Source organism: Solea solea, chromosome 9 (assembly GCF_958295425.1).
Source record: "Solea solea chromosome 9, fSolSol10.1, whole genome shotgun sequence".
In the NCBI taxonomy this organism is placed as follows: domain Eukaryota; kingdom Metazoa; phylum Chordata; class Actinopteri; order Pleuronectiformes; family Soleidae; genus Solea; species Solea solea.
In genome coordinates, this window is record NC_081142.1 from 28,451,273 (window position 1) to 28,472,549 (window position 21,277).

Genomic DNA, 21,277 nt, shown 5'->3' on the forward strand with positions numbered 1-21,277 from the left:
TACAATAAGTAAGTCGCTTTGGATCAACACCCGAACCGTAATGCACAGCTGAGTCTTCTCACTGGATCTGGATCTGGATCTGATTATTTTCATAATCAAGTAGTCGTTTGGTCCATAAAATATAGATTCTTTTTTATTATTTGAATGATTTCTTTGTTGTATGGAGCAAAGAAACCCTTCTGTCGTCACAGACAGATTTTGCAGGGAAAGCAGAGAAATAGAGCTTTGCGCTCATATACTTGTAATTACTGTAGAACCTCAGGACTTCAGCGGAACGAGCGTCCAATCACCGATGAGATTCACCAGCGCCTCACACGTTTGTGACGTCACCTTCTAAAGACGGTTGAATAACTGACAGATATGCAAAGTGAACGTTATCTTGGATAAAGGAGCAGAAGAACTCACTCATAGAACATTTTTATGACAATTCTACAGCCATAAAATCTACATCAATCCTCATGATGCTCATAAGAAGCTGAAAAATCACAGAAACTGGTTTTAATTTTAATCAAAAAAAAAAAAGAGTAGTGTTTTCATTTGGGGACAGCGGGGCATACTCTCTGGTGACCTGCAGGGGGTGCTGTTGTCTCTGTGGTAAAGCTTCCTCTTGAAGGAGTGTCTCTGGGGTAAAATAAAGGGAAGGTTGATCTGTCAGGATACTACAATCCTGGAATAATGTTCATTTCCACCAGGGGGCGCTTTAAGGATCAGATATATTCAGTCAATATATATATATTTTTGCGATATATCGGTCAATCTGCATTGATTCAAGGTGACATCACTAACTCAAGATAGGATATTATTCATACAGTCATTTTAGACCATTGATGAACGTAGGAGTCATTCCAAAGACATCATTCTCCAACTGTGTCACGAATAAACAGCCCAGACATGACTCAGCTAAAATGCTTTTGTTGTTTTATTTACATATTTACAGTCTGTGCAGAGTGAAGCATGTGATATATAGAAATGTTATCTGTCCGATATCCGATCCACTGATTTTGCCCAGTATCCGACTGATACTGACTGATAACAGTGAACTCTGAGCGGTTGAATCCGGTTCATTTTTGAGTTGTGTGACGTACGGAGCTTTATGACGAACAACAGCGAGTCCCGAGATGATTCTGCGTCCATATTTTTTATCCTAACGTATCAACAGGAACGTGGTGAACTCTGAGGTGACGTCACTCCCAGTCCTGACTTCAGATATAATTAGGACTCAACATGAATTGTTTTTTGTTCTTTTTCCTGGCGTAGCTGATGATGGTGCTTTTTCTGAGTGTCTGTCAGACAAATCTCCATTTATTAAGTGGAGGATTCAAAAAAAGAGTCTGTTCGCCACCCTTTTCTGAAGGGAACAGTTATTTTTGCGAGCAGTGAACAGAAAGTGGGACATCAGTGGGCCAAAAAGAGGACATTCATCTAGCTTTAAATGGGTCACCTTGAGTGACGCTCTCATCTGTGTGTGGTCTGATCCAGAGCCAAAGAGCCAGAGACGGAAGATGAAGGAGAGGACACACATTCCTGTCTGAGTGCTAAAAGTTGCTGTTGTCCCTGATACATGGAGGTTACTTTAAAGACAAAGACTGGAGTGACTTGTCTATTGTGCAGTTTGATCTAAATATTTATTCCTTCTACTTATGTCACTGTCAGACAGACTTTTCCAACAGGAAACTGAAGTTTGTAAACCACTTCACACACAGGAGTTGTTGATCCACTGCTGCCTCCATCACTAAGTTCAAATGTATGATTTTGTCACTTCAGTGTTTGAAATCCAGCGTTCAGATTGACCTCAGTGACACAAAGTGGCCACACGAGGCAGCAGAGGACCAGCAGCTCCTGATTTTCTCTCTGGACTTTGGTATGGGAGAGTTAGTAAAAGTGGAGGGTGGTTTAAAAACAAACAACAAAGACAACAAAAAAATCGGCCCTGGGCTGACCCCGATATCTAAAGATGGGCATTGATCTGTGTGTATGTGTGTGTGAGACAGCAGCGAGGTTTCCTGCGGCTCTGATGATTGAAAGTGGAGCAGAGCTCTGAGCCACAGGCAGAAATACCAGGCTGAACTAGGACAGACATGTCCAGGAATGAGGCGAGTGAGTGGTGGGCCATCACACACACACACACACACACACACACAGTCTCATGTCTGACTCACTGCTCATTAGTTCTGACTTTTAGTGCTTTGATCCTGAAATATATATACATATGTATATATACATATACATGTATGTATATATACATATACATATGTATATATACATATACATGTACATGTACATGTATATATATATATACATATACATATGTATATATACATATACATGTATATATACATATGTATATGTATATGTCATGTATGTTACAGTTTTACTGTGTGTGTGTGTGTGTGTGTGTGTTCTGCCATCTAGTGGAGCCGCCATTACTGCAGCAGTGAGTCAGAGTGACCACATGAAGGCAGCGGTCGATGAAAGCACTGACACTGCTGAGAACCACACAGAGGTTCACTTTCAATGAAGACAAGGAAAAACAGATTTAAGCCGCTGAGTTGAAGTCTACGATATCTTAAGAACACGTTCACGTCTTTGTCTCACTGTCAGACAGACTTTTCCAACGGGAAACTGAAGTTTGTAATAAACAAAATTACATCAGTAAACAAAAAAAACCATGCCGAAATAACTCGAACCACAAGTTTGAGACCTCTGGATTAGTCGATGAATCACTGCAGCCCTAATTTGACAAAAACGTCTTGATTTCAGTGTTTAAAGCTGTTTTTATACTGTTCTATCTGATTCTATAATGTGAATCACAATTATTATAAAGTGTAGTTATTTCTCTTCACAGCGGTTTAATGAAAGCTAATATCCTGTGTTTTTCATTGCAGGACACCAATGAAGTTGTTGCCATTAAGAAATTCAAGGACAGTGAAGGTACGAGGTTCCTCTCCACTCAGATGAAGAGGGTTAGGGTTAGGGTTAGTTATTTCTTTTGTAGTAGTTTTGTAGTACAACCCTCTTCATTTCATTTATGTGAAACCAGTGTGTGGCTGATTTCTCTCCCTCTGTGTCGCCGCCATGTAGAAAATGAGGAGGTTAAAGAGACGACGCTGCGGGAGCTGAAGATGCTCCGGACTCTGAAGCAGGAGAACATCGTGGAGCTGAAGGAGGCCTTCCGCAGACGAGGGAAGCTCTATCTCGTCTTTGAGTATGTGGAGAAGGTAAACTCTCTCTCGACTGTTGCGATGTTTCCTCACGACGTGAACGCCGCTCTCCGTGACGGTTGTTTTCGTGTTTTGCTTGTTTGTTAAAGAACATGCTGGAGCTGCTGGAGGAGTTACCCAACGGCGTGCCGACGGACAAAGCTCGCAGCTACATCTACCAGCTGATCAAGGCCATTCACTGGTGCCACAAACACGACATCGTTCATCGAGGTAACATTGTTGTCTCTCTCTTGTTGGAATAAGATTCTGTTCATCTCAATATGTTTGCATGCATCGAGTTAATGTCGTAGTCCGAGTATACACGTGTCTGACTCCAGTCTGACTAAGTGTATACATGCAGTAATCAGACTATTAATCACATTATCCAGGTATGTTAGTCCGACTAAGGCTAGCTCTGTTTTAGTCTGACTTATGTGTTTACATGACATTAAGAAAAGTAGAATAGGACTTTTAACATGAATGTAAATTCACCAGAGAGAGAGGCCGCCTGTAATTTCTCATGTAAAGTGTTACCTATACTTTTGCAAAGTGAAGCTTCAGGGAAATATTCTCTGATTTAAAACGTAAAGAACAAACGTTGCTCTAATGCGAGGATGAGAACACTAAACAAACAAAAACACATCAATTAAATGATGTCTTTTGTTGTTTGCGTTGGTTTAAATTCAGCTTTCACTTACGAAATTATTCACCCCTTTTTCTCTATTAGAGCTGAAACAATTAATTACTAAATTCATTGTTTCAGCTCTTACTCAGTTTTTAATATTTCCTTGATTTTTCAGACTCTTAAATGTGAATATTTTCTGGTTTCTTTGCTCCATAAAACAAAGAAATCATTGTGGGCAAAAACAAGACATTTGAGAAACATCATAATTTCCAAAATAATCATGAGGTGCAGTCCTAACCTCACAGTGTGTGAGACTCATGCTACGTCCAAAGAGCTTTTTACCACTGCCCCATCACTGCTCCATCACCGCTCCATCACTGCCCCATCACTGCTCCATCACTGCCTGCCCCATCACTGCCCCATCACTGCCCCATCACTGCCCCATCACTGCTCCATCACTGCCAAATCACTGCCCCATCACTGCCCCATCACTGCCCCATCACTGCCCCATCACTGCTCCATCACTGCCCCATCACTGCCCCATCACTGCTCCATCACTGCTCCATCACTGCGAACCATCAACCTGAACCAATTCAATTCATCTGTTGTATCTTTGAGAATAATATATGTGTTCCAGTTTTGTCTTTTGTGTTTGGTTCAGAAGACGTGTGAGCTTTTGTCATGTCAGTGTCGGCAGAGCAGGGACAGCAGATGGCACCGTGTGAGGTTTTTTGGCTCAGTGAGGACACCGTAGCAGGCGTCCAAATGGCCCGTGGTTTACTCCAGGCTCATATTTGACAGAATTAACAGAGGATTTCATGTATAAGTTATTATAAAAAAAAAAAAGATGTCCCCACACAACGGAACTGTTACGTTTCAGAGGTTACGTGATTGTCTGCAGAGCCTGTAGAAAATAGCTACGTGAAAGGGCTTTTATAACTTAAACATCCTTGTTTATTTTATGCGTTTTTATTGCGGCGTGTCGGCATTCTCTGGAGTAAAATGAAAGAAAAGTTTTATCAGGAAGTTGAAGATGTTGCGATAAGCCTGTCTGTCAGGTTCTGTCTGGATTTAAAGTGACATGAACCCTGACAGTTTTATAGAAGCGTTTCCTGCCAACGTGGCAGAGTAAACAACCTTAGTCATGTGACGTCTGGTAGGATGTCCCGATCCGAAAAAACGGCCATCGGATTATATGGGACTGCCTCTAAAATCTCCGATATAAGCGCTCTGATACAACAGTCCATTCCGCTCCAGGTCTTCTATCCAGCAGCGCCCATTGTGATCACGTGGGCTCTGCATGTTGGATGCATGTAGATCACATGATCACAACAACAGTGTGTGTGTACTACTGCTATTTCAGAGGTTAAACATTTTTCTTTAACCTCTGAAATCAGAGGCTACGAAGCCACGCAGCAAGCGCAAGTTAGCCATTAGCACCATGCTAGCGCATCCTGAGGCGAGCTGCTAAAACAACATTATTTCATAAACCAGCGCCACCTGTCGACTTTCAACAGGCTCCGTTTGTTCATTTTACCCCAAAAAGCAGCCATGCTAAGAGCTTTGTGTTTTCTGTTTTTTTTTGGGTAAATTTTATTTGTCAAGATTTTTATACATACAAGCGCACACAATACAAAAGACAGTAAACCAGACATTTAAAACAAACTAAATAATGAAAAAACAAACAAAATGAAAATAACTAGTACCGCGCGCGGTTCTGAACGGGTTCGAGCCGACCCACGCGGGTCGCCGTGTGCCACGGCTCCCCGCGTGCCTCGCGCTCTCACCCGTTCATTCACCGCGCGCGGTACTAGTTATTTTCAGTACTAGTTATTTTCAGCGGCGTCCCCGCGCATGTCGTTCCAAATTTCGAGGGGGATCGGGCAACGTATGGCAAAGTTATAGGGCACTTCCTGTTTAAAATGGCCGACTTCCTGTTCGGTCAAATGCGCGTCCGTATACGTGTCCAGGGAAGTTCCCTTGTCTTACATATCAAGTTTTGTTCAGATCGGACAATCTTAGAGTTTACTTCCTGTTTCGGGCATTCCACTTCCTGTTGGGAGGTCATCTTTTGCAGACATGCTCAGGACAGGTCCCTGGTGTCACATATAAGGTTTCGTGCAAATTGGACAACGTACTGCAAAGTTAGAGGGCACTTCCTGTTTAAAATGGCCAACTTCCTGTTCATCTCTGGAAACATGTTCAGGGAAGGTCCCGTAACTCACATATCTAGTTTTGTGTCAATCGGACAATGTAAGACTTTACTTCCTGTTTCGGGCGTTCCACTTCCTGTAGGGAGGTGACCTTTTACGGACATGCTCAGGACAGGTCCCTGGTGTCACATATAAGATTTTGTGCAAATCGGACAACGTACGGCAAAGTTAGAGGGCACTTCCTGTTTAAAATGGCCGACTTCCTGTTCGTCTCCGGAAACATGTTTAGGGAAGGTCCCGTAACTCACATATCTAGTTTCGTGTCAATCGGACAATGTAAGACTTTACTTCCTGTTTCGGGCGTTCCACTTCCTGTAGGGAGGTGACCTTTTACGGACATGTTGAGGAAGGGTCTGGGGTCCCACATACTAAGTTTCAAGCAAATACAACAATCACTGTTGGAGCAGCATCAAAAACTATAAATGTAATTCTGTCTGATGTCACCAGGGGGCGCTGTATTTGAAAATGAATATTTTCATATAGACGTGTTCAGGGCCGGACTGTCATCAATCCTTGCAAGTTTGGTTCAGATCGGACCAGGATTAGCAAAGTTGTAACAGTTTGTTTTTTTAGAATTTTCTACCACCACCAGGAGGCGCTGTTTTCAAAATGTACCGTTTCAGCAACATAGTCGTCTTCAGCAACTAACCATCATCAACTATAGCAAGTTTGGTTGGGATCAGACCTTCCATCGCAAAGTTATAAGAGTTTCATTGTCTGTTATGAAAAATTATTATTATCTCCAATTTTGGCGCCCCCTATCTCGTACGCCATACAATATTTTAAAAAGCTTTTGATAACTTTTGATGCTCAACTCGTCCACATTGATCTCACCAAGTTTGAAGGTGATCGCACAAAAGCTCTAGGAGGAGATAATTGAAATACAAGCTGTCATATTGTCTGCTGTCACCAGGGGGCGCTGTTTTCGAAATTTAATATTTTCATATAGACGTCTTTAGGGCCGGACTGTCATCAATCCTAGCAAGTTTGGTTCAGATCGGACCAGGATTCACGAAGTTGTAGCAGTTTGATTTTTTGTCCCAAAAATCCGACTTTGCGTCGTTGCCATGGCAACACCGTTAAACGATTTGTCGTCATATTGATCACGCATCATCTACCATGTGTTTTGACTGTTGTCACCAATTTTGAGTGCAGTACGATTATCTGTGTACAAGTTATTCCCGAAATCGTAAAAAAACTTTTTTTTTTGTGTATTTTCTTTCACCACAAGGAGGCGCTGTTTTCAAACTTCACCGTTTTTTCGTAGACGTCTTCAGCCATGGCCCATCATCAATGGTAGCAAGTTTGGTTCGGATCGGACCTTCCATCGCAAAGTTATAAGAGTTTTGTTTTTCTGATGCGAAACATCAGAATCATCACGAACTTTGCCGCCCCCTATCTCGTGCGCCATGCGACATTTGAAAAAACTTTTGATACCGTGAGCTCCTCAACTGGTCCACAGGGACCTCACCAAGTTTGAAGGTGATCGCACGAAAACTCTAGGAGGAGTTAGTTCAAATACCATTGCTGCGAATTCGCCAAAATCGCCAAAAAATGGCCAGTCAACCCAAGATGGCGGATTTCCTGTTGGGTTTGGATCATGGTCATAATGTAATTTTTTCTTCATCCCGACCTTCTACACATGTGTACCGAATTTCGTGAATGTGCGATAATTGTGTTGGTCATGGTGAATTTGGACAGGTGGCGCCGCACTTATTGGCCCCTCCCACATTCAATTTTCGACGCACATTCCCCGAACCTTTTTCAGACGTAAATTTACACCAGGATTGATGCGGTCACAAAAATTGGTGAGTTTTGGGGTATGGGAAAGGCCTCAAAAAGGCAATTCATTTGGGGGAATAATAAGAATAATAATAATAAAATGAAAATAACTAGTACTGAAAATAACTAGTACTGAAAATAACTAGTACCGCGCGCGGTTCTGAACGGGTTCGAGCCGACCCACGCGGGTCGCCGTGTGCCACGGCTCCCCGCGTGCCTCGCGCTCTCACCCGTTCATTCACCGCGCGCGGTACTAGTTATTTTCAGTACTAGTTATTTTCAGTACTAGTTATTTTCAGTACTAGTTATTTTCAGCGGCGTCCCCGCGCATGTCGATCCAAATTTCAGGGGGGATCGGGCAACGTATGGCAAAGTTATAGGGCACTTCCTGTTTAAAATGGCCAACTTCCTGTTCGGTCAAATGCGCGTCCGTAAACGTGTTCAGGGAAGTTCCCTTGTCTTACATATCAAGTTTTGTTCAGATCGGACAATCGTAGAGTTTACTTCCTGTTTCGGGCATTCCACTTCCTGTTGGGAGGTCATCTTTTGCAGACATGCTCAGGATGGACCCTGGTGTCACATATAAGGTTTTGTGCAAATCGGACCACGTACGGCAAAGTTAGAGGGCACTTCCTGTTTAAAATGGCCAACTTCCTGTTCGTCTCTGGAAACATGTTCAGGGAAGGTCCCGTAACATACATATCTAGTTTTGTGTCAATCGGACAACGTAAGACTTTACTTCCTGTTTCAGCCGTTCCACTTCCTGTAGGGAGGTGACCTTTTACGGACATGCTCAGGACAGGTCCCTGGTGTCACATATAAGGTTTTGTGCAGATCGGACAACGTACGGCAAAGCTAGAGGGCACTTCCTGTTTAAAATGGCCGACTTCCTGTTCGGTCAACGGCGTCTCCGTAAACATGTTCAGGGAAGGTCCAGTAACTCACATATCTAGTTTCGTGTCAATCGGACAATGTAAGACTTTACTTCCTGTTTCGGGCGTTCCACTTCCTGTAGGGAGGTGACCTTTTACGGACATGCTCAGGACAGGTCCCTGGTGTCACATATAAGGTTTTGTGCAGATCGGACAACGTACGGCAAAGTTAGAGGGCACTTCCTGTTTAAAATGGCCGACTTCCTGTTCGGTCAACGGCGTCTCCGTAAACATGTTCAGGGAAGGTCCAGTAACTCACATATCTAGTTTCGTTTCAATCGGACAATGTAAGACTTTACTTCCTGTTTCGGGCGTTCCACTTCCTGTAGGGAGGTGACCTTTTACGGACATGTTGAGGAAGGGTCTGGGGTCCCACATACTAAGTTTCAAGTGGATACAACAATCCCTGTTGGAGCAGCATCAAAAACTATAAATGTAATTCTGTCTGCTGTCACCAGGGGGCGCTGTATTTGAAAATGAATATTTTCATATAGACGTGTTCAGGGCCGGACTGTCATCAATCATTGCAAGTTTGGTTCAGATCGGACCAGGATTGGCAAAGTTGTAACAGTTTGTTTTTTTAGAATTTTCTACCACCACCAGGAGGTGCTGTTTTCAAAATGTACCGTTTCAGCAACATAGTCGTCTTCAGCAACTAACCAGCATCAACTATAGCAAGTTTGGTTGGGATCAGACCTTCCATCGCGAAGTTATAAGAGTTTCATTGTCTGTTATGAAAAATTATTATTATCTCCAATTTTGGCGCCCCCTATCTCGTACGCCATACAATATTTTAAAAAGCTTTTGATAACTTTTGATGCTCAACTCGTCCACATTGATCTCACCAAGTTTGAAGGTGATCGCACAAAAGCTCTAGGAGGAGATAATTGAAATACAAGCTGTCATATTGTCTACTGTCTCCAGGGGGCGCTGTTTTCGAAATTTAATATTTTCATATAGACGTCTTTAGGGCCGGACTATCATCAATCCTAGCAAGTTTGGTTCAGATCGGACCAGGATTCACGAAGTTGTAGCAGTTTGATTTTTTGTCCCAAAAATCCGACTTTGCGTCGTTGCCATGGCAACACCGTTAAACGATTTGTCGTCATATTGATCACGCATCATCTACCATGTGTTTTGACTGTTGTCAGCAATTTTGAGTGCGGTACGATTATCTGTGTAAAAGTTATTCCCGAAATCGTAAAAAAACTTTTTTTTTGTGTATTTTCTTTCACCACAAGGAGGCGCTGTTTTCAAACTTCACCGTTTTTTCATAGACGTCTTCAGCCATGGCCCATCATCAATGGTAGCAATTTTGGTTCGGATCGGACCTTCCATCGCAAAGTTATAAGAGTTTTGTTTTTCTGATGCGAAACATCAGAATCATCACGAAATTTGCCGCCCCCTATCTCGTGCGCCGTGCGACATTTGAAAAAACATTTGATACCGTGAGCTCCTCAACTGGTCCACAGGGACCTCACCAAGTTTGAAGGTGATCGCACGAAAACTCTAGGAGGAGTTAGTTCAAATACCATTGCTGCGAATTCGCCAAAATCGCCAAAAAATCGCCAATCAACCCAAGATGGCGGATTTCCTGTTGGGTTTGGATCATGGTCATAATGTAATTTTTTCTTCATCTTGACCCACTACACATGTGTACCGAATTTCGTGCATGTGCGATATTTGTGTTGGTCATGGTGAATTTGGACAGGTGGCGCCGCACTTATTGGCCCCTCCCACATTCAATTTTCGACCCACATTCCCCGAACCTTTTTCAGACGTAAATTTACACCAGGATTGATGCGGTCACAAAAATTGGTGAGTTTTGGGGTATGGGAAAGGCCTCAAAAAGGCAATTCATTTGGGGGAATAATAAGAATAATGAAAATAACTAGTACTGAAAATAACTAGTACTGAAAATAACTAGTACCGCGCGCGGTTCTGAACGGGTTCGAGCCGACCCACGCGGGTCGCCGTGTGCCACGGCTCCCCGCGTGCCTCGCGCTCTCACCCGTTCATTCACCGCGCGCGGTACTAGTTATTTTCAGTACTAGTTATTTTCAGTACTAGTTATTTTCAGTGGCGTCCCCGTGCATGTCGATCCAAATTTCGGGGGGGATCGGGCAACGTATGGCAAAGTTATAGGGCACTTCCTGTTTAAAATGGCCGACTTCCTGTTCGGTCAAATGCGCGTCCGTAAACATGTTCAGGGAAGTTCCCTTGTCTTACATATCAAGTTTTGTTCAGATCGGACAATCTTAGAGTTTACTTCCTGTTTCGGGCATTCCACTTCCTGTTAAGAGGTCATCTTTTGCAGACATGCTCAGGACAGGTCCCTGGTGTCACATATAAGGTTTCGTGAAAATCGGACAACGTACGGCAAAGTTAGAGGGCACTTCCTGTTTAAAGTGGCGAACTTCCTGTTCGACTCTGGAAACATGTTCAGGGAAGGTCCCGTAACTCACATATCTAGTTTCGTGTCAATCGGACAATGTAAGACTTTACTTCCTGTTTCGGGTGTTCCACTTCCTGTAGGGAGGTGACCTTTTACGGACATGCTCAGGACAGGTCCCTGGTGTCACATATAAGGTTTTGTGCAAATCGGACAACGTACGGCAAAGTTAGAGGGCACTTCCTGTTTAAAATGGCCGACTTCCTGTTCGTCTCAGTAAACATGTTCAGGGAAGGTCCCGTAACTCACATATCTAGTTTTGTGTCAATCGGACAATGTAAGACTTTACTTCCTGTTTCGGGCGTTCCACTTCCTGTAGGGACGTGACCTTTTACGGACATGCTCAGGACAGGTCCCTGGTGTCACATATAAAGTTTTGTGCAGATCGGACAACGTACGGCAAAGTTAGAGGGCACTTCCTGTTTAAAATGGCCGACTTCCTTTTCGGTCGACGGCGTCTCCGGAAACATGTTCAGGGAAGGTCCCGTAACTCACATATCCAGTTTCGTGTCAATCGGACAATGTAAGACTTTACTTCCTGTTTTGGGCGTTCCACTTCCTGTAGGGAGGGGACCTTTTACGGACATGTTGAGGAAGGGTCTGGGGTCCCACATACTAAGTTTCAAGTGGATACAACAATCCCTGTTGGAGCAGCATCCAAAACTATAAATGTAATTCTGTCTGCTGTCACCAGGGGGCGCTGTATTTCAAAATGAATATTTTCATATAGACGTGTTCAGGGCCGGACTGTCATCAATCCTTGCAAGTTTGGTTCAGATCGGACCAGGATTGGCAAAGTTGTTACAGTTTCTTTTTTTAGAATTTTCTACCACCACCAGGAGGCGCTGTTTTGAAAATGTACCGTTTCAGCAACATAGTCGTCTTCAGCAACTAACCATCATCAACTATAGCAAGTTTGGTTGGGATCAGACCTTCCATCGCCAAGTTATAAGAGTTTCATTGTCTGTTATGAAAAATTATTATTATCTCCAAATTTGGCGCCCCCTATCTCGTACGCCATACAATATTTTAAAAAGCTTTTGATAACTTTTGATGCTCAACTCGTCCACATTGATCTCACCAAGTTTGAAGGTGATCGCACAAAAGCTCTAGGAGGAGATAATTGAAATACAAGCTGTCCTATTGTCTGCTGTCACCAGGGGGCGCTGTTTTCGAAATTTAATATTTTCATATAGACGTCTTTAGGGCCGGACTATCATCCATCCTAGCAAGTTTGGTTCAGATCGGACCAGGATTCGCGAAGTTGTAGCAGTTTGATTTTTTGTCCCAAAAATCCGAATCTGCGTCGTTGCCATGGCAACACCGTTAAACGATTTGTCGTCATATTGATCACGCATCATCTACCATGTGTTTTGACTGTTGTCACCAATTTTGAGTGCGGTACGATTATCTGTGTAAAAGTTATTCCCGAAATCGTAAAAAAACTTTTTTTTTGTGTATTTTCTTTCACCACAAGGAGGCGCTGGTTTCAAACTTCACCGTTTTTTCATAGACGTCTTCAGCCATGGCCCATCATCAATCATAGCAAGTTTGGTTCGGATCGGACCTTCCATCGCAAAGTTATAAGAGTTTTTTTTTTCTGATGCGAAACATCAGAATCATCACGAACTTTGCCGCCCCCTATCTCGTGCGCCGTGCGACATTTGAAAAAACTTTTGATACCGTGAGCTCCTCAACTGGTCCACAGGGACCTCACCAAGTTTGAAGGTGATCGCACGAAAACTCTAGGAGGAGTTAGTTCAAATACCATTGCTGCGAATTCGCCAAAATCGCCAAAAAATCGCCAATCAACCCAAGATGGCGGATTTCCTGTTGGGTTTGGATCATGGTCATAATGTAATTTTTTCTTCATCCCGACCTTCTACACATGTGTACCGAATTTCGTGAATGTGCGATAATTGTGTTGGTCATGGTGAATTTGGACAGGTGGCGCCGCACTTATTGGCCCCTCCCACATTCAATTTTTGACGCACATTCCCCGAACCTTTTTCAGACGTAAATTTACACCACGATTGATGCGGTCACAAAAATCTGTGAGTTTTGGGGTATGGGAAAGGCCTCAAAAACGCGATTTACTTTAAGGAATAATAAGAATAATAATAACTAGTACCGCAAGCGGTAATTGACGGGTTCGAGCTTGACGGCTCGCGAGTCCCCGTGCGTCCACGTCGCAGCGCGAGTCCTCTTCCTCATCTTCCGTTCATTCACCGTTTGTGGTACTGGTTATTTTCAGCTGCATCCCCGCGCAATGTCAGGCGTGTCCTTTTAAAATGGCCGTCTTCCTGTTGGGTGAAAGGCGTGTCCGTAAACGTGTTTAGGGAAGGTACCTTGACTTACATAACAAGTTTCGTGTGGATCGGAGAATGTCAGACTTTACTTCCTGTTTCGGGAGTTGTACTTCCTGTAAAGCGGTCATCCTTTACAGACATGTTCAGGGCGGGTCTGAGGTCTAACAGTGTGATTTCGTCTATAAGTTGTTCTTTTTGTGAAAAACAACTGATGGTATCAGAATTGAAGCTGAATTTTAGAAATAATTAGTTATTTTTGTGATGGAACATCTGATGGTATAAGAAATTAGGGTGCATTTTCTCTTTTTTCCCTCTATTACTTTTTCTCTCTTCCCATTTTCCCTGTTTTTTTTTTCCTTGGCCCCTCTTGCAGTACCTTTTGCCCCATCTTTCCCTTTCAGAGCAGCATGAGAAACTGTAAATGTTAGATTTGATAGATTTGTAGGCAAATGCCTCCATCATGTGGCGAACAAAGGTTACTGCACTGACGAACAACTCAGTATAGTGGATATGTGTAGTGTTCTTATGTCAACACCATTGAACGATTTGTTATCATATTCAGCAAGCATCATCTACCATGTGTTTTACATGTTTTCATTCATTTTGAGTATGATACAATGAAATTTGTTAAAGTTATAAGGGAAATTGTGAAATTGTATTTTCTGTTACCACCAGAAGGCGCTGTTTTTAAAATGTACAGTTTTTGCATAAGCATCTTCAGCAAGATCCCATCATCGATCGTCACTAGTTTGGTTAAGATCTAACCTTTCATCGCAAAGTTATAAGAGTTTGTTGTTGTAGCGAAATACCAGACGTCATATTGTCTGCCGTCAACAGGGGGCGATGTTTTCAAAATGTACAGTTTTTGCATAGACATCTTTAGCAAGGGCCCATCATCGATTGTCACTTGTTTAGTTAATATCTGACCTTCCATGGCAAAGTTATAAGAGATTGTTGTGTGTTACGAGGAATCGTGATTTTCGCCAACTTTGCCGCCCTTCTTCTTGTTAGCCGTGATACTTAATGAAAAGATTTTGATACCTTTGGATCCTCAACTTGTCCACAGTGACCTCACAAAGTTTGAAGGTGATCCCATTAAAGCTCTTTGACAAGTGCGTTCACATACCATTGGTGCGAAATGGCCAAAATCTGCTAAAAATGTACTTTCAATCCAAGATGGCGGCTTTCCTGTTCGTTTCAGAGCTTAGGCTGATTTGAATTTTTTGACCGTCCCGACCTAAGGAACGCGTGAGTACCAAGTTTAGTGCATGTACATTAAACGTGCTCCTCAGGAGGACAAGTTTTACGGGTTGTAAGAGTTTTGCCTTTTGTTGTGAGAAATATGAATGAACGCCAACTTTGGCGCCCCCTATCTCGAAAACCATGGGACATTTTGAGAAACTTTTAATAACTTAAGATCCTCAACTTGTCCACAGTGACCTCACAAAGTTTAAAGGTGATCGCACAAAAGCTCTATGACAAGTTAGTTCACATACCATTGGTGCGAAATGGCCAAAATCTCCCAAAAAATTACTTTCAATCCAAGATGGCGGCTTTCCTGTTCGCTTTAGAGCTTCGGCTACGCTGACTTTTTTGACCGTCTGGACCTAAGGAACGCGTGAATACCAAGTTTCATGCATGTACATTCAACGTGATCCTCAGGAGGACAAGTTTTACGGGTTGTAAGAGTTTTGCCTTTTGTTGTGAGAAATATGAATGAACGCCAACTTTGGCGCCCCCTATCTCGAAAACCATGCGACATTTTGAAAAACTTTTAATAACTTTAGATCCTCAACTTGTCCACAGTGACCTCACAAAGTTTAAAGGTGATCGCACAAAAGCTCTAGGACTAGTTCATTCAAATACCAGGCGTCATAGTGTCTGCTGTCACCAGGGGGCGCTGTTTTTGAAAGTGAATATTTTCATATAGGCGTCTTCAGGGCTGGACTATCATCAATCCAAGCAAGTTTGGTTCAGATCGGACTCGGATTCGTAAAGTTGTAGCAGTTTGTTTTTTGTCACAAATATCTGACTTTGCAGTGTTGCTGTGGCAACACCGTTGAACGATTTGTCATCATATTAAGCACGCATCATCGAACATGTGTTTTAAATGTTTTCCCAATTTTTGAGATTGATACAATTAACTCTGTAAAAGTTATAACCGAAATTGTTTTTTTTTGTATATTTTGTTACCACAAGGAGGCACTGTGCTCAAAATTTACGTTTTTTTCACAGACTTCTTCAGCAATGGTCCATCATCAACCCTAGGTAATTTGGTTGGGATGTGACCTTCTATCGCAAAGTTATAAGAGTTTTGTTGCCTGTGGCGAAACATTAAAATTTTCACCAACTTTGCCGGCCCCTTACTCTTATGCCATAATACCTATTGAAAAGATTTTGATACCTTTGGATCCTCAACTTGTCCAAAGTGACCTCACCAAGTTTGAAGGTGATCCCATGAAAGATCTAGGACAAATCTGTTCAAATATCATTGGTGTGAAATGGCCAAAATCAGCAAAGCATTTACTTTCAATCCAAGATGGCGGCTTTCCTGTTAGTTTTAGAGCATAGGCTACGCTGACTTTTTTGACCGGCCCGACCTAAGGAACACGTGTACCAAGTTTTGTGCATGTACATTAAACGTGCTCCTCAGGACCACAAGTTTTAGAGGGTGGAGCAGGTTTTTGGCCCGTCCATTTTCACCAGGGGGCGCTGATTTTGACTTGAAATATTTTCACATAGGTTTGTTCAGGGCCAGACTATCAACAATCCTAGCAAGTTTGGCTCAGATTAGACCAGGATTGGCAAAGTTGTGACAGTTTTTTTTTTTTTGTATTTTCTACCACCACCAGGAGGCGCTGTTTTCAAAATGTATTGTTTTCGGCAATATAGTCGCCTTCAGCAACTACCCATTATCAATCATAGGAAGTTTGGTTGGGATTGGATCTTCCATCGCAAAGTTATAAGAGTTTCGCTTTTTGTTGTGAAAAATAGGAATTTACACCCACTTTGGCGCCCCCTATCTCGTACACCATGAGACATTTTAAAAAACTTTTGATAACTTAAGTTCCTCAACTGGTTCACAGTGACCTGACCAAGTTTGAAGGTGATCGCACAAGAACTCTAGGATTAATTCATTCAAATACCAGAGGTCATATTGTCTCCGTCACCAGGGGGTGCTGTTTTTGAAAGTGAATATTTTCATATAGACGTCTTCAGGGCTGGACTATCATCAATCCTAGCAAGTTTGGTTCAGATTGGACTAGGATTCGCAAAGTTGTAGCAGTTTGTTTTTTTGACGCAAAAATCCGACTTTGCATCATTACCATGGCAACATCATGTAACGATACGCCATCATATTGAGCATGCATAGTCTACCTTGTGTTTAGAGTCCTTTAACCAATTTTGAGTTTGATACAATAATTTCTGTAAAAGTTATTCCCGAAATTGTAAAAGTAACTTTTTTTTTTAGATGTTCTGCCACCACCAGGAGGCGATGTTTACAAACTTGACAGTTTTTGCATGGCATCTTCAGCAAGGGCCCATCATCGATCGCCACAAGTTTGGTTAAGATCGGACCTTCCATCGCAAAGTTATAAGAGTTCTGTTGTGCGTTGCGAGAAATTGGTAATTTACTCCAAATTTGGCGCCCCCTATCTTGAAAACCATGATACTTATTAGAAACCTTTCAATGACTTAAGCTCCTCAACTTGTCCACAGTGACCTCACCAAGTTTGAAGGTGATCCCATGTAAGCTCTGGGACAAGTTCGTTCAAATACCGATGGTGCGTAATGGCCAAAATCGCCTCTGTTTTGGCGTGCAATCCAAGATGGTGGCCTTCCTGTAGTATTCACAGGGAAGTCGTCATCGACTTTTTTGACCGTCCCCACCTCATGAACGTGTGTGCCAAGTTTCGTTCATGTACGGTAAACCCGAGAGCAGATGACCTAATAGAAGTTTTTTGCGTCAGTTTTTAGCCCCGCCCACTTTCATTTTTTGACGCACATTCCCCGAACCAATAATATACGTAATTTTACACCAGGTCTGATGGGGTTGCAAAATTTGGTGAGTTTTGGGGCATGGGAAAGGCCTCAAAAACGCGATTCATTTGGAGGAATAATAATAATAATAATAAGAATAATCCTAGCGATTACAATAGGGTTCTTGCAACCAAGTTGCTCGAACCCTAATAATAATAATAATCCTTCCAGTTTCAATAGGTTTCTTGCAACCTTGTTGCTCGAACCCTAATAATAATAAAAATAACTAGTACCGCGCGCGGTTCTGAACGGGTTCGAGCCGACCCACACGGGTCGCCGTGTGCCACGGCTCCCCGCGTGCCTCGCGCTCTCACCCGTTCATTCACCGCGCGCGGTACTAGTTATTTTCAGTACTAGTTATTTTCAGCGGCGTCCCCGCGCATGTCGTTCCAAATTTCGAGGGGGATCAGGCGACGTATGGCAAAGTTATAGGGCACTTCCTGTTTAAAATGGCAGACTTCCTGTTCGGTCAAGTGCGTGTCCGTAAACGTGTTCAGGGAACTTCCCTTGTCTTACATATCAAGTTTTGTGCAGATCGGACAATCTTAGAGTTGACTTCCTGTTTCGGGCATTCCACTTCCTGTTGGGAGGTCATCTCTTGCAGACATGCTCAGGACAGGTCCCTGGTGTCACATGAAAGGTTTCGTGCAAATCGGACAACGTACGACAAAGTTAGAGGGCACTTCCTGTTTAAAATGGCCAACTTCCTGTTCGTCTCCGTAAACGTGTTCAGGGAAGTTCCTTTGTCTTACATATCAAGTTTTGTGCAGATCGGACAATCTTAGAGTTTACTTCCTGTTTCGGGCATTCCACTTCCTGTTGGGAGGTCATCTCTTGCAGACATGCTCAGGACAGGTCCCTTAACTCACATATAAGGTTTCGTGCAAATTGTACAATGTACGGCAAAGTTAGAGGGCACTTCCTGTTTAAAATGGCCGACTTCCTGTTCGTCTCCGTAAACATGTTCAGGGAAGGTCCCGTAACTCACATATCTAGTTTCGTGTCAATCGGACAATGTAAGACTTTACTTCCTGTTTCGGGCGTTCCACTTCCTGTAGGCAGGTGACCTTTTACGGACATGTTGAGGAAGGGTCTGGGGTCCCACATACTAAGTTTCAAGTGGATACAACAATCCCTGTTGGAGCAGCATCAAAAACTATAAATGTAATTCTGTCTGCTGTCACCAGGGGGCGCTGTATTTGAAAATGAATATTTTCATATAGACGTGTTCAGGGCAGGACTGTCATCAATCCTTGCAAGTTTGGTTCAGATCGGACCAGGATTGGCAAAGTTGTAACAGTTTCTTTTTTTAGAATTTTCTAGCACCACCAGGAGGCGCTGTTTTCAAAATGTACCGTTTCAGCAACATAGTCGTCTTCAGCAACTAACCATCATCAACTATAGCAAGTTTGGTTGGGATCAGATCTTCCATCGCGAAGTTATAAGAGTTTCATTGTCTGTTGTGAAAAATTATTATTATCTCCAATTTTGGCGCCCCCTATCTCGTACGCCATACAATATTTTAAAAAGCTTTTGATAACTTTTGATGCTCAACTCGTCCACATTGATCTCACCAAGTTTGAAGGTGATCGCACAAAAGCTCTAGGAGGAGATAATTGAAATACCAGCTGTCATATTGTCTGCTGTCACCAGGGGGCGCTGTTTTCGAAATTGAATATTTTCATATAGACGTCTTTAGGGCCGGACTATCATCAATCCTAGCAAGTTTGGTTCAGATCGGACCAGGATTCACGAAGTTGTAGCAGTTTGATTTTTTGTCCCAAAAATCCGACTTTGCGTCGTTGCCATGGCAACACCGTTAAACGATTTGTCGTCATATTGATCACGCATCATCTACCATGTGTTTTGACTGTTGTCACCAATTTTGAGTGCGGTACGATTATCTGTTTAAAAGTTATTCCCGAAATCGTAAAAAAACTTTTTTTTTGTGTATTTTCTTTCACCACAAGGAGGCGCTGTTTTCAAACTTCACCGTTTTTTCATAGACGTCTTCAGCCATGGCCCATCATCAATCATAGCAAGTTTGGTTCGGATCGGACCTTCCATCGCAAAGTTATAAGAGTTTTGTTTTTCTGATGCGAAACATCAGAATCATCACGAACTTTGCCGCCCCCTATCTCGTGCGCCGTGCGACATTTGAAAAAACTTTTGATACCGTGAGCTCCTGAACTGGTCCACAGGGACCTCACCAAGTTTGAAGGTGATCGCCTGAAAACTCTAGGAGGAGTTAGTTCAAATACCATTGCTGCGAATTCGCCAAAATCGCCAAAAAATGGCCAATCAACCCAAGATGGCGGATTTCCTGTTGGGTTTGGATCATGGTCATAATGTAATTTTTTCTTCATCCCGACCTTCTACACATGTGTACCGAATTTCGTGCATGTGCGATATTTGTGTTGGTCATGGTGAATTTGGACAGGTGGCGCCGCACTTATTGGCCCCTCCCACATTCAATTTTTGACGCACATTCCCCGAACCTTTTTCAGGCGTAAATTTACACCACGATTGATGCGGTCACAAAAATCTGTGAGTTTTGGGGTATGGGAAAGGCCTCAAAAAGGCGATTTACTTTAAGGAATAATAAGAATAATAATAATAATAATCCTTCCAGTTTCAATAGGTTTCTTGCAACCTTGTTGCTCGAACCCTAATAATCCTTCCAGTTTCAATAGGGTTCTTGCAACCTTGTTGCTCGAACCCTAAATAACTAGTACCGCGCGCGGTTCTGAACGGGTTCGAGCCGACCCACGCGGGTCGCCGTGTGCCACGGCTCCCCGCGTGCCTCGCGCTCTCACCCGTTCATTCACCGCGCGCGGTACTAGTTATTTTCAGTACTAGTTATTTTCAGCGGCGTCCCCGCGCATGTCGTTCCAAATTTCGAGGGGGATCCGGCAACGTATGGCAAAGTTATAGGGCACTTCCTGTTTAAAATGGCAGACTTTCTGTTCGGTCAAGTGCGTGTCCGTAAACGTGTTCAGGGAACTTCCCTTGTCTTACATATCAAGTTTTGTGCAGATTGGATAATCTTGGAGTTTACTTCCTGTTTCGGGCATTCCACTTCCTGTTGGGAGGTCATCTCTTGCAGACATGCTCAGGACAGGTCCCTGGTGTCACATAAAATGTTTCGTGCAAATCGGACAACATACGGCAAAGTTAGAGGGCACTTCCTGTTTAAAATGGCCAACTTCCTGTTCGTCTCCGTAAAAGTGTTCAGGGAAGTTCCCTTGTCTTACATATCAAGTTTTGTTCAGATCGGACAATGTAAGACTTTACTTCCTGTTTCGGGCGTTCCACTTCCTGTAGGGAGGTGACCTTTTACGGACATGCTCAGGACAGGTCCCTGGTGTCACATATAAGGTTTTGTGCAGATCGGACAACGTACGGCAAAGTTAGAGGGCACTTCCTGTTTAAAATGGCCAACTTCCTGTTCGGTCAACGGCGTCTCCGTAAACATGTTCAGGGAAGGTCCAGTAACTCACATATCTAGTTTCGTGTCAATCGGACAATGTAAGACTTTACTTCCTGTTTCGGGCGTTCCACTTCCTGTAGGGAGGTGACCTTTTACGGACATGTTGAGGAAGGGTCTGGGGTCCCACATACTAAGTTTCAAGTGGATACAACAATCCCTGTTGGAGCAGCATCAAAAACTATAAACGTAATTCTGTCTGCTGTCACCAGGGGGCGCTGTATTTCAAAATGAAT

The 21,277-nt window shown here is 43.0% G+C and overlaps 1 protein-coding gene across 3 annotated transcripts in view; it reads left to right on the forward strand.

The window, feature by feature from the left end:
* Positions 1–21,277, forward strand: part of LOC131465570 (cyclin-dependent kinase-like 5) — an 83,430-nt gene that overhangs the window by 23,097 nt on the left and 39,056 nt on the right. For 2 of the 3 annotated variants that reach the window (XM_058638367.1, XM_058638368.1), the window contains exons 4-6: positions 2,886–2,931; positions 3,082–3,218; positions 3,311–3,431. In XM_058638367.1, the coding sequence (XP_058494350.1) occupies positions 2,886–2,931; positions 3,082–3,218; positions 3,311–3,431 (304 nt within the window). Of the gene's footprint in view, positions 1–2,885; positions 2,976–3,081; positions 3,219–3,310; positions 3,432–21,277 lie in introns of those variants that run through there. The other variant, XM_058638369.1, reaches the window with a different exon arrangement.